This window comes from Prunus mume, linkage group LG2 (genome assembly GCF_029339155.1).
Source record: "Prunus mume cultivar Tortuosa linkage group LG2, ASM2933915v1, whole genome shotgun sequence".
Lineage (NCBI taxonomy): Eukaryota > Viridiplantae > Streptophyta > Magnoliopsida > Rosales > Rosaceae > Prunus > Prunus mume.
The window spans coordinates 4,795,025-4,806,693 of NC_142699.1; the positions used below are offsets into that span (position 1 = coordinate 4,795,025).

At 36.7% G+C, this 11,669-nt stretch overlaps 2 protein-coding genes across 7 annotated transcripts; both read left to right on the forward strand.

Moving 5' to 3' along the window:
• The first annotated feature begins 3,501 nt into the window (after positions 1-3,501).
• Positions 3,502-4,700, forward strand: LOC148919467 (transcription factor bHLH30-like). The gene is made up of 2 exons (XM_089046454.1): positions 3,502-4,005; positions 4,104-4,700. Exons 1-2 carry the CDS (start codon positions 3,778-3,780, stop codon positions 4,578-4,580), a joined length of 705 nt encoding a protein of 234 aa, XP_088902580.1. The 5' UTR covers positions 3,502-3,777; the 3' UTR covers positions 4,581-4,700.
• Positions 4,701-5,579: 879 nt separating this feature from the next.
• Positions 5,580-8,365, forward strand: LOC103319505 (beta carbonic anhydrase 5, chloroplastic). 6 transcript variants are annotated; one of them, XM_008221056.3, is made up of 10 exons: positions 5,580-5,710; positions 5,793-5,887; positions 5,995-6,050; positions 6,341-6,502; positions 6,577-6,625; positions 6,731-6,844; positions 6,941-6,994; positions 7,145-7,227; positions 7,334-7,439; positions 7,758-8,270. In XM_008221056.3, exons 1-10 carry the CDS (start codon positions 5,695-5,697, stop codon positions 7,956-7,958), a joined length of 936 nt encoding a protein of 311 aa, XP_008219278.2. In that variant the 5' UTR covers positions 5,580-5,694; the 3' UTR covers positions 7,959-8,270. The 6 variants fall into 6 exon arrangements, with proteins under 6 accessions (XP_008219278.2, XP_008219279.2, XP_088903426.1 ...); XM_008221057.3 differs by having other exon boundaries at positions 7,337-7,439; XM_089047300.1 differs by having other exon boundaries at positions 6,941-7,227; positions 7,337-7,439; positions 7,758-8,365.
• Positions 8,366-11,669: the final 3,304 nt, after the last annotated feature.

The following is an 11,669-nucleotide window of genomic DNA, read 5'->3' on the forward strand; positions in this document are numbered from 1 at the left end:
GCCAGAAGCCAGAAGCCAGAAGCCAGAACCAGAAGGCATGGCATGCTCTGAAATATGGTGGAATCACTATTTATATATATAGAGAGAGACAGAGAGCCTATAGGCAGATGTCATGTTTATAAAAACTGTTGTAATTTGCATATAGCCAATAGTGAATAAATTTTATTATGACTGCAATCTCTGCTCTCTTCTGCATCACGATCTGAACTCTCAGCACTTGTTGGTCGGCTGCCCTACTGAGATGGGATGTTGATCTTACTTCCTCTCTCCCTCAACGTTTTCAATTCATGTCTTTGTGGGGTCCACCTAGCATCCTCAGTCCTCACAAGATGGGTAATTTTTTGAATTTTATTTTGTTTAATTAAATTTTTTATAAAATTGATGTATTTCTGGACAGATTGAAGTACTAATATTGGGTCACAGTTAAAACCTAAGGCAAAGGAAACAAAGGTTTTTTTTTTCCAAGTGATGACAGGGAGAGGAGAGACAACACAGACCATGCCATGGGAACTTTTCTCCAATTTTAGGGACCAAAATGATCAGATATATTGGTAGTGTAGTGTATTTAAGTTTTTGTTTGCGACCTTAATCATGCTTTTCTCTACAGTTAGTTTGGGGGAAAATTGGCTATGGGTCAATCAATTTCATGGCTTTAAAATCCACAACTATGCTTTTTGGGGTGAACAACAGTGTAACGAGGTTGCTCATTCGCTTGGGAAACTTGGTAACATTTATTGATGGTTTTATTATGTTATGGAATGATGATCCTCCTTACCCTAATGATTCTTAATGCTTAGTGAAATATCGTCTTAATATCTAGAAAAAAATATTGTGGGATGTGTACTCAAATACAGTTGTGTCACGGTCAACGAGGGCTAGTTGAGTAAAAGGCATTGACTTGATCAATGATCTCAAGTTTGAACTTCAATAACACCTTCATAATATATTTATTTGAGAAAATCTCCCTCCCCAATATCGCTTATTTAAATATATAAATACATTCATGCCACCAATGACAAATTATTGCCCAACGTTGAACATATAAAGAAGAACATTTTCTTCAATTTTAAATGAATCTTGTTAAAACTTAAACAATATTTTTTTTTTGGTCGGAAAAAACTTAAACAATATATTAGCGTTATTAAAGCCTTTTTACAAATTGTAGTGACCAAATAAGGGTTAAATGAGATCATGATTTGAAATGACAGTTTACTCTTGAAAACTTCACACATGAACTAAGATTGATAGACGTAACATAACAAAGTGATACATCCAAATTGTGCAATTTGACCTAAATTAAAAGACGCCCATGCCAATTGGGTCTAGTCCAATTGAAAAAGACATTGACTTGCGTATTAATAGTCTTAGATTTGAACTTTTATACACATTGCGATGCGAAAGACCCATTTTCAAATACCGCTTGTAAAAAAAAGTCCATAAACATTTTAAATAAAACAAAAAGGCTAAATATTTAGACTCCTTACTTTAGTACCCAAATAAAAGATAGAAAATTATTAAAGAAACCATATTATTGTACCACGCGCATTGTGTATTATGTAATTAATAGTGACGAGATATAATTGTATTAGTGGACCCTGCCTCCATTAGAAGGTTATATACCATATGTGTGGTACAATAACCTCATCTTCCTAACATACTGTAAGGATAAGAGTAAAGATAAAAACAAATCTAAGATTAATTAGTCCCTTATCAAAATTAACAAGCATTTGTGCCTTTTGGGTTATGGGGAGAGTGTAGAGGTTCATCACTTGGAGGAAACAGAAAAGAAAGAGAAGAGAAGAGAAGAGAAGAGAGAGATAGAGCAAAAGGAGGAAAAGGTTCGGAGAAAGTGAAACAGAGGGCAAGCAAAGCAAGAACTGAAACTGGAAAGCGAAGGCGAAGGCAAAAGAGGTTGTCGGTTAATGATGTCGCTGCTGTCACCTTTGATTCTCCTAAAAAAAGCTGTTGCCGCCGCCGTTAATAGTTTCATTATTACGTACGAATTATAGCTTTGCCCCCCTTCCTTCCTTCCTCTGAAAATGATATTTGATTCGCTTTTTCACTCACCCAACCCTATTTTATTGGATTAATTGCTAAGAGCTATCAACTTCATTATCTTGTGTTTATGTATGTGTTTCCTCTTTTTAAATTTTGAGTTTAAAATTAGTGGTTTTTTTTTTCCTTACAACAAAGCTACATCACTGTAAAAACGAAGATAAAAACTATTAAACCAAATATGCATTGCTCGTTCAGATAAAATATTTTCTTCATCACAATTATGACATTAATTTTGTAAGATTATGTGGGTTAGATAATGGGTTTTACAAATGTTTGTATCATATCTAATCGGCCTTTCATCTCATGACACGTGAAAAGGACTTGACACCAAGCAGGGCTCAGGAGCCCACACTGGCTAGTCCGGCATTACAATCGATAGTCACCCCTCGGCACCACTTACTGATTCTACATCAACTAGGGCTCAAGAGCCCACATTGACTAGCCCAGCCTTACAATTGGTTGGTGCCCTCGACACCCATGACCAATTCCACACTGGCCGACCCAGTCGCTTAGGTTTGCAATTGACATTTGGCAGGTGCCTTTGACACCCTATACCGATTCAGCCTCCTAGAAGGTATCTTGTAAGAATCTCTCAGATTCCTTACTGGTATATTCGCTTGGACATATGGCAACCTTCTAGGCTACTCTCACGAGTCTCACATCAAAAGTTTACACTAAGAGGACACCCAAATACCTCTATAAATAGAGCCCCTTGCCTTCATGGTACAAGGTAACAACTACTTGACACTTATGCCCTTACTTTATCAATAGCTAACTCCTTTCTTCTTCGACTAACTTTAGCATCGGAGGGCCTTCGGCTGGCACCACACCAGTGTTTTAGGTCTTACCCTACTGCTCTTGATCTCTCTCTCTCTCTCTCTCTCTCTCTCTCTGTGCAAATAATCCTCAGCCTGGCCAAAGGGAAGTGCTTACCGAATGCAAATCAAATCACATCTCATCTTTAAGTTTCAGCCTACTACTGATCATCTAGTTTTGAGCACCAACAACAAATCCATTACTAGTTGAACTTTTGTTAACTTTAAAGTGATTTTACTAAAGCTCAAAAGTTACTTCTTCTTGACTTAAAAAAAAAAAACTAAAGTTGGTTAGGTCTTGGATTTGATCTCCTCCCAAATGCACAAATACTCACAAAAAAAGTATTACTACGTTAACCTTTATTTGTTAACTTATAAGCGATTTTATTTTAATCACAATATAACATGTTTATTTTTTTGGGTGGATAATACAATGTAACATGCTTGAACTTTCAAATAATAATAAAATTGACAATATTCCCTTGGTCCCCCTCCAAACCCTTCCCCTTCTTTCACTCTTTTTGCCCTTTCTCCAAGTTTCTAGTCCTGCCTCGATTCACGTTTTCCATATTCTTTCTTTAATTTCCTTTTATTTTTCTAAATAATCTATATTCATGTTCGCTTGTTTAAATTTTAATATTTATTTATTATCTCATCAACCCATCAGCGGTAAATAATTTAAAAAGTAAAAACCAAGTCAAATAACTCACTGTTTTTCTTGTTCACTTCACTTCCAACTCCTGCTTGCTTCCTCTCACTTCCTCTTCTTCTTCAAACCCATCTCTCTCTCTCTCTCTCTCTCTCTCTCTCTAAGTACACCCCAGTTCCCTATAACTACACCTACCCAACAAAACCCAACTCATCTTATTCTCAAACACTTGATTTTCATTACGAGAAAAAAAAAATGCTTCCTTTCCTGAGCTGGTCTGATCAAAATCACTACGCACACGACCCGTCGTTGGTCAACCTGATGGACGGCGCAGATTCCATCCTGAGCCCAGCAGCCTCCATGACCGAGACCTCCAGGTCAGCAGAAGCATCCAAGAGCCACAAGGAAGCCGAGAGGAGACGCAGGCAGCGTATCAACACCCACCTCTCCACCCTGCGCACTCTCCTCCCCAACACCACCCGGGTAAAAAACCAAAACCATAGTCCCTTTCTCGTTATTTCGATTTAAATATAGGGGCATTATGGTAATTGTACTCGGCGTGATTTTAATTTCATGTGCAGACGGACAAGGCGTCGTTGCTAGCGGAGGTGGTGCAGCACGTGCGGGAGCTGAGGAGGCAGGCTGCTGACCTTGCGCGACAGGACGGGGGCTCGTGCTGCGGCGGCACCACCGGATCGGAGCCCTGGCCGTTTCCGGGCGAGGCGGACGAGGCCACGGTGAGCTATTGCGACGGCGAGGCGAGGCTTCTGAAGGCGACGCTGTGCTGCGAGGATAGGCCGGGTCTGAACCGGGACTTGATCCAGGCGATCCGGTCGGTTCGGGCCAGGGCGATCCGGGCCGAGATGATGACTGTTGGGGGGCGGACCAAGAATGTGGTTGTGATGGAATGGGCCGGGGGTGGCGGGGAGGAGGAGGTTAGGGCTTTGAAACGGGCTTTGAAGGCTGTGGTGGAGAATCGGGCCTCGAGTTCTGGGCCGGGTCGGTTGGTTTTGGGGAATAAGCGAGCTCGGGTTTATGAGGATGAGAATGAATATTAAGGAAGTAGTGAGGGCAAAAAGGGAAACTCATATTTTGGGTTGGTGTACAGAAACCTGGATCCTGGATTACATGGAATAAAATCAGTAGGATATATATATATATAGTTTTTTGGGTTTATATATATGAGATATACTGAGATCAGATTTTTTTTCTTCTCCTCTTTGAGGTAAAAACAGAAGCAGACTGAAACAATCAAGCAATAACCTCTTATGTTTAGTTTAAATTTTAAATTGTAATATATGATTGAAGCTATGGCTGCTTTTTTTACTAACTAATTAAGATGAGGGTAAAAAATAAAAATAAAACATTATCACATCCAATTTGGGTTTACAAATTTGACCTGGAATTTGTCTAGCTCAAATTCTACTCTTATCTCTTGTCTTTTTTTTAAAAAAAAATATATTAAATTTTTATGCAAACGGTATTGGAGATACTGGAATACGTTTTTATCTCATCTTAATTGATGAAAAAGAGAAGCGTTCTTTTATCTTAATTGATATATTAGTTAAAGCTCTCGTTAATAATTACTTAATGTTATCATGATTCAATTTTAGAAACATGAAGTTGTAATAGAGATGACGATTTATGGTCATGACAAGGTAGTAGAGATGTGGTGATATGAGAGTGGTTCATCACAATTTCAAGTTGATGGTGATTGTCATGGTAATGTGGTGGTGGTGGCAAGTGGCTTTTTTTGTTCTTAAATTTCTCACTCTGTTGATATTTTATAAACGACAATTATTGAGATGGAATTTAAAGTTGAACTTTATGATCACCCAATGCCAAGGTTTTTTTTTCCTGGTGGAATTTCTCAATTTTTTTATATAAAATAAATAAAATCAAATAAGATTATTGGTGTATGTCAATTTAAAAATTCAGAATTTTCTTTCTAAATTTATTTTTCCCATTCAAAAATCATGTAGTTCCAAGTAGGCATATCCACGTCACTTTACAAACTCTGGATGACTATGGGTCGGGATTGGATAAGATTCATTCAAGCCTTTTTCTGTATTGTATTCACGTTTCATTATAATAAAAAAATAAAAAATTATTTCTTGAACTTAAACCTCATCCTTTTGGACCGACCGCATGTGAAGGCGGGAACGAACAGAGATGGTCTTCCCAATCCGTAAGAATTATCAGAAACCAACCAACCAACTTACCTGTATATCATTAAACTCATGAATCTTTGTTTGTTTTCACAATTGCAGGCTCAAAAGCTCGTCGGATTCTTTCAACAATGGCAGCTCTGAGACCTTCCTCAACCTGTAGCAATTACAGAAGAAAATCCTCTGCCTCAAACCTGGTACTTGTTTCAAGCTCTCAATAATATATATATATATATATATATTATCAAATCGGTTGCCTCACTGATACCCAGATTTTGTTTTTTTAATATGTGAAAATTCCTAGACAAATTCTGCAGAAGTTGAACAAGGAACCCATGTAGAATTACTGCCTTCAGTCAAGTAAGTATATCTTCCAATCATTGCTCTTTGATATGAATTTTGTGCTTGAAATGTTACATTAATTTGTTTTTTTACCCACAATCTCTATTATTTTAGTTCCATGTTTGAATCTCTGGATCACAAGAAATATGATTTAATCTGTCTTTATGGAAAAGAGGAAATTCATTTTCACCCAAAAAAGAAAACAGAAATTCATGACTAGGGAAACTCTTGAATTTTAATATTATAGATATATGATGATACCACTAAGAGCTCCACCATAACTGCTATGACCGGCTGTCTTTTTGCAGAAGACACCCAGTTAGAAGGCTGGAGGCTTCAAATGATTCCATGGAACTTGCCCATGAATGTTCAAATTGTGAAGGAGAAAATGTGTCAAAAGCTAATAATGGGCCTGACTTGTTTGGTGAGATGAAAGAGAGGTTTCTGAGTTTTAAGAAGCACAAATTTTTGTAAGTAGCAGTTAAATGTTACACACAACTTGATTGCATATTGGTCTGTATGGTAATTATACTATATTGAACAGGAAAGAGTCAGAGTATTTCCAAACTCTAGCTCAAGCTCAAGCACCCAGGGTAATTATACAAATTTAATTTTCATCTTGTTTTTAATACTTCTTGCTTCTGTTCAGCTTGAAATTGGACAGTTCCATATAAATAAACTTACAAGTTCAAAAACAGTTCATGGTGATTGCTTGTGCAGACTCTAGGGTATGTCCCTCTAACATCCTAGGCTTTCAACCTGGAGAAGCATTCATGATTAGAAATGTAGCAAACCTTGTTCCCCCATTTGAGGTATATATTTGGCTCATCTGTATTCTACAATTTCTGCTCTTTCAATTCTCAAATATAAACTATCAAATCCTGCAAATCAACCTTTGTCTTTTGCAGAATGGAGCATCAGAAACTAATGCTGCCCTTGAGTTTGCAGTAAATACTCTTGAAGTATGTCATCTTGCTCTTGAATCTCTTTCAACCTGTGTGTTTATGTATAACTTAACTGCATTTTGCTTAAAATCGAAATCCATCTCCAAATTCGGGGTTCTGGAGCTAGCGACCTTGAAAATTGATCAAAATGTTCATGGCCGACTTCAGGTTAAGAATATATTAGTCATTGGCCACAGTAGCTGTGCAGGAATTGAGACCCTCATGAGAATGCAAGATGATGGTGATTCAAGGTTTCTTAACAATTGATCCTTTCTCACTTTTGTTCACATGGTATTTTCAGGACATCAATTTTCTTTAAATGGTGCAAATTTTTTTTTTCTGTGATTCTGCTTTCAGTAGCTTAACTCATAGTTGGGTTATCAATGCCAAAGTTGCCAAACTAAGAACAAAAGCTGTTGCACCACACCTTAGCTTTGATCAGCAATGCAGACACTGTGAGAAGGTACTCCTTGAGTCCTTTCCACTTGATACTCTTCTTAGGCTTATTTACTTGTGATTAATTTCTAAAAGAAAGGTTTTAAACGTCTCCTAAAATGCGGCCAATAGATTGTTTCTAACTAATGGAGATTAAACAGAACAGATTCTATTGAGAGTGTGAATCCCACGACGGGGAATTAAAAGTATTGCCTAAGAATATTAAAAGATTCATGCAATTTCCACTCGTTACCAATTGGTTTTGGATTTGATAAAAAAAGATATAGAGCAAGTCTTTAAATGTGGTCATCCTTGGGGTATTATAAAAAATTTCATTCTATTACAGGAATCAATCAGTAGTTCATTATTGAATTTACGGACATACCCATGGATAGAAGACAGAGCAAAGAAAGAGATGCTCTCTCTTCATGGAGGATATTATGATTTCTTGAGGTGTACGTTTGAGAAATGGACTCTTGATATGAATGGTACCAGACCTGTAGGAGGAGGCAGATACTTGGACAAAGATCGAGAACTTTGGTGCTAAATTTCTTGCTTCTTCCATTAAATATAATTGTTATTAATAATTATGGGGAGAAAGTGTAAGGGACTGGGTTTGTAAATCACATCATAACTTGCATGTTGTAACTTATTTTTTTTCTTATGTGGTAAAAACTAAAGATGAAAGGGGGTGTAGTTTAGTAGAAAAGGGCCTTGACTTGCAGACTAGTGGTCTCAGGTTCGAATTCACATAGCACATTGGCAGTGTATGCGTGTGTGAGAGAAATATCTCTCCCCCTTGCAATTTAGACTATCCCTTATATTCAAAAAAAGAACTAAAGATGAAACCATTTGCATAGCTGCATTGCGTGCTTGTACTCACTACACATTTGCATGTACCCGAATGTAATTTAATACAGACCAAACAATTGTTTTAAGGGAGATTCACTATTATACCCAATATGGCTTTGTGATACTAGGCATCTTATCTCTATTTGTATATATAAAGGGATAAAGGTAAAAGAAAATCTCTTGCCACGCACATAACATTGCTCTCAATAATACCACAAAAAAAAAAAAAAAACACACAACTACATGAGTCTTATTACTGCAAAAGAAGATAGGAGAGTGGTAGTTGATTGGCTTTAGGGACCTGCAGCCAAGCAACACTAAGGGACCTGTAGGTGTTAATGATAAACTGCTTATTTGTTCAAGAAGGATCATAGCTAATGCTTTATAGTTCTACTTGTTTAAAGTTTGAATGAAATTCAAGGATTTTTGTCCCATATTGGTAGAAAGATGAAAAAGTGAAGTCTTTATAAGTGTAGTAGTCCTATAATTAGTAAATGGAAGTTGGGCCAAGTAGAAGCCAATTAGGCTTCAAATTCGATTTGAATTTTAAACATGGGAAATGCTAGCAACCTTCTCCTTTGGACCTTCTCCCTTTTCCTCATGACATGTGTCTTTCCTTCACTTGAAACAATGTAACTAATGCATCAACAAGCTAACATTTGTTTTCCAAGTTTACCCTTATTAAATGTTGTCCTTCAATTTGTTCAAAAACAATTTTACAACTCTCTTACCATATGTAAAAAATTAAATAATAAAAAATGTCAGTTTAAAAAAAAGAAAATGTCTATTGTTTTCAGAGATAAACTTCTATTTATTTTAAACACAAAAGAATGACCTAAAAAAACACTCAATAGAAAGATAACATTTTTATACATAAAAAAATACTTCCTTCAAAAGGAAGTTCATTAATTGCATTTTTTTATATACTACTAAATAAAGTTAAAGAGCATTTTCAGTGACAACTAAAAATATATATCAATAAAACCCCAAATAATCAGATTCCATAGGAAGTTCATAGTTTTATTTATAGTTATTTATATCCCTTGCTGCCTTTGGAGTTTGATTATTTGAAGAAAAAAAAACCTAAAATTCTGGCATACCAAATTTTAGATTTAAACCAATGTCTCTCCTTACTCCCTTTGGAATCTTTCAGGCAACAAAAAATAAAACTAACGTTTTTTCTTATTTAATTTTTAAGTCTTATTTGAATGTCTCATTGCCTTTAGAGTCTTTGAAAAAAACGTTTTTTCTTAATTAATTTTTAACAAGGTGGTAAGAAGTTTGTAAAAAAAATTGGATAAATTAAAGAAAACAGTCAAATCAATATATTTAATAAGGGTAAAATTGGAAAACTAATGATGGCTTGTTTGATGCATTAATTACATTGTTTTAAGTGTAAGGAAATGGACACATGTCATAAAGAAAAGAGAGAAGGTCCAAAAAAGAAGGTTGGAGAGAAGGTTGCTAGCATTCCCCATTAAACATTACTCATCATATAGTTAATTACTATTTATTAAGTAATATAATTTATGGAGTTAATTAAAATAATTAATATTAATTACCCACTAAAAAAACTATTTATTAACCTAAAGAAACTAATTTTATATTTTAAAAAAGAAAATGATATAGTTTTGAATTTTAAATAGTATAGCCGGTCGGCTATACTCGATAAATAAATCTATTTAAAGAGCATATGGCTAGACATATCCGAATATTTTAAAAGTATAACCGTTCGGCTGAACTATTTACACGTATTAAAATATTTAAAACGTATAGCCGCCCGGCTATACGCTTTCAGTAAATTTGAATGTTCACAGAGTATAGCCGCGCGGGCACAGAGCACAGAACTCGTCACCAAAACCATCAGTTGATTGGCTATAGAGGACTCGAACTCGTCACTACGAACGTCTACGGCACAGAGGAAGCCCGTTCCAGGTTTCGAGCAGTTTCGAAAAATGGGCTTAGGCGCTAGGCGGGAGGACACTGACGCTAAGGAGTTAGGCGGCGCCTAGGCGGTCTGGGAGGATCTAGGCGGCCTGGGGAAATCTAGGCGGCGCCTAGGAGGCCTGGGTGGATCTAGGCGGCGCCTAGGAGGCCTGGGAGGATCTAGGCGGCCTGGGCGGGTCGTGTCCTTTTTTTTACAAATGAAGACAAACGAAGCTTGCACTCGCAGAGGAATGTGGTGCGTGAGTGATATGAAGAGACAGAGAAACGAAGACGAAGCATGCACTCGCAGTCCAATCTACAAAATTGAAATACTCGGTCTTGAGCCTCTCTCTCAACTCAAGCTTCGATATTTTTTCTTCGGTTTCGGCTGCTGCGTTGATTCTTTTTTGTTGTTGTGCTTTTCTGTTATTGAAGTTCGCAACCTTAGATGAACATCCAAGACTGTTACATAATATGCCAGAAGAAGCCCAGCAGATGGTTCTTTAACCTGAGGCACACCTTGCCGTTTGGCATTGGATTCCACCATGCCGGTCTGAATGAGGAAGATAGATCTCTGGTTGAGGAGCTTTTTGCAAACAACATGAGTCTTTCCTGAAAAACACATTAGGAAAAGAGAACATAAAAAAGATCATTTTCTAACTCTATATACTGATCAGGCATATGTATTAAATTATAGGTATTGGTTTGTACCAGCACATTGGCATGGGGTGTAAACCTTCCACGTCATCATCTGGTCATTATTAAGGTAATGCAAAATTTGTGTGGTATCTTTTTCATTTGGTTCCTATATTAACAAAGGTTTCTAGCAGGAGGCGCATTGGCATTGCTCACCCATGCTTATTGATTTCTTTTTAGTACTAGAAGCCTAATGTTACTGTCTAATAAAGTCACATAGAAAATCCTTACATCTTCTGCTCTGCAACTACATGCCTATAAACTTTTTTATTTATTTAAATATTTTGACTGTACAAGTGGAATAGCACTGTAGGGTGGACACTACTTTAGACTATGTGAATGAGTTTGATAGTGAGGAGGAGGTAATAGTATGGGCCAATGGAATCTTCTTCAACAGATTCAAAGAAAATTTTGGTTGAAATTTTGTACACCTTATTTTGGAAGCTTGTAGTGTAGATATGCATCATCCTTATGGCTTAGTGATGTCAAAAGAAGCGTACATAATTGTTTATTCCAGTTCTGGAATGAAGGGGAAGACACCTTCAACTAGTTTTTAGCCTTTTAATTAATTAGTTACTTGCTTCAACTAGTTTTGTTGCTGATGGAGGAAAGAGGTAATCGATCCCATCCCATGAACAACTACTTACAAGTTAGAGAAGGGGACAAATGGAACCATTTAATTCTTTCCATCTGCAGCAGCATGGTGTGTTGTCTGGTCAAAGTGGGGACATAAAAAAACTGGTATTAGTTTTAGGAGTGCAGAGAAGAGATCAAAGAAAGATGG

What these genes read in the sequence shown, in the direction of transcription:
- LOC148919467 (XM_089046454.1), top strand. Translation starts at nt 3,778, where the DNA reads ATGCTTCCTTTCCTGAGCTGGTCTGATCAAAATCACTACGCACACGAC. An exon ending in TCCTCCCCAACACCACCCGG is followed by an intron (nt 4,006 to 4,103) that starts GTAAAAAACCAA and finishes TTTCATGTGCAG; the next exon opens with ACGGACAAGGCGTCGTTGCT.
- LOC103319505 (XM_008221055.3), top strand. An exon ending in TTTAAGAAGCACAAATTTTT is followed by an intron (nt 6,503 to 6,576) that starts GTAAGTAGCAGT and finishes TATATTGAACAG; the next exon opens with GAAAGAGTCAGAGTATTTCC. An exon ending in CAAGATGATGGTGATTCAAG is followed by an intron (nt 7,228 to 7,333) that starts GTTTCTTAACAA and finishes TTCTGCTTTCAG; the next exon opens with TAGCTTAACTCATAGTTGGG.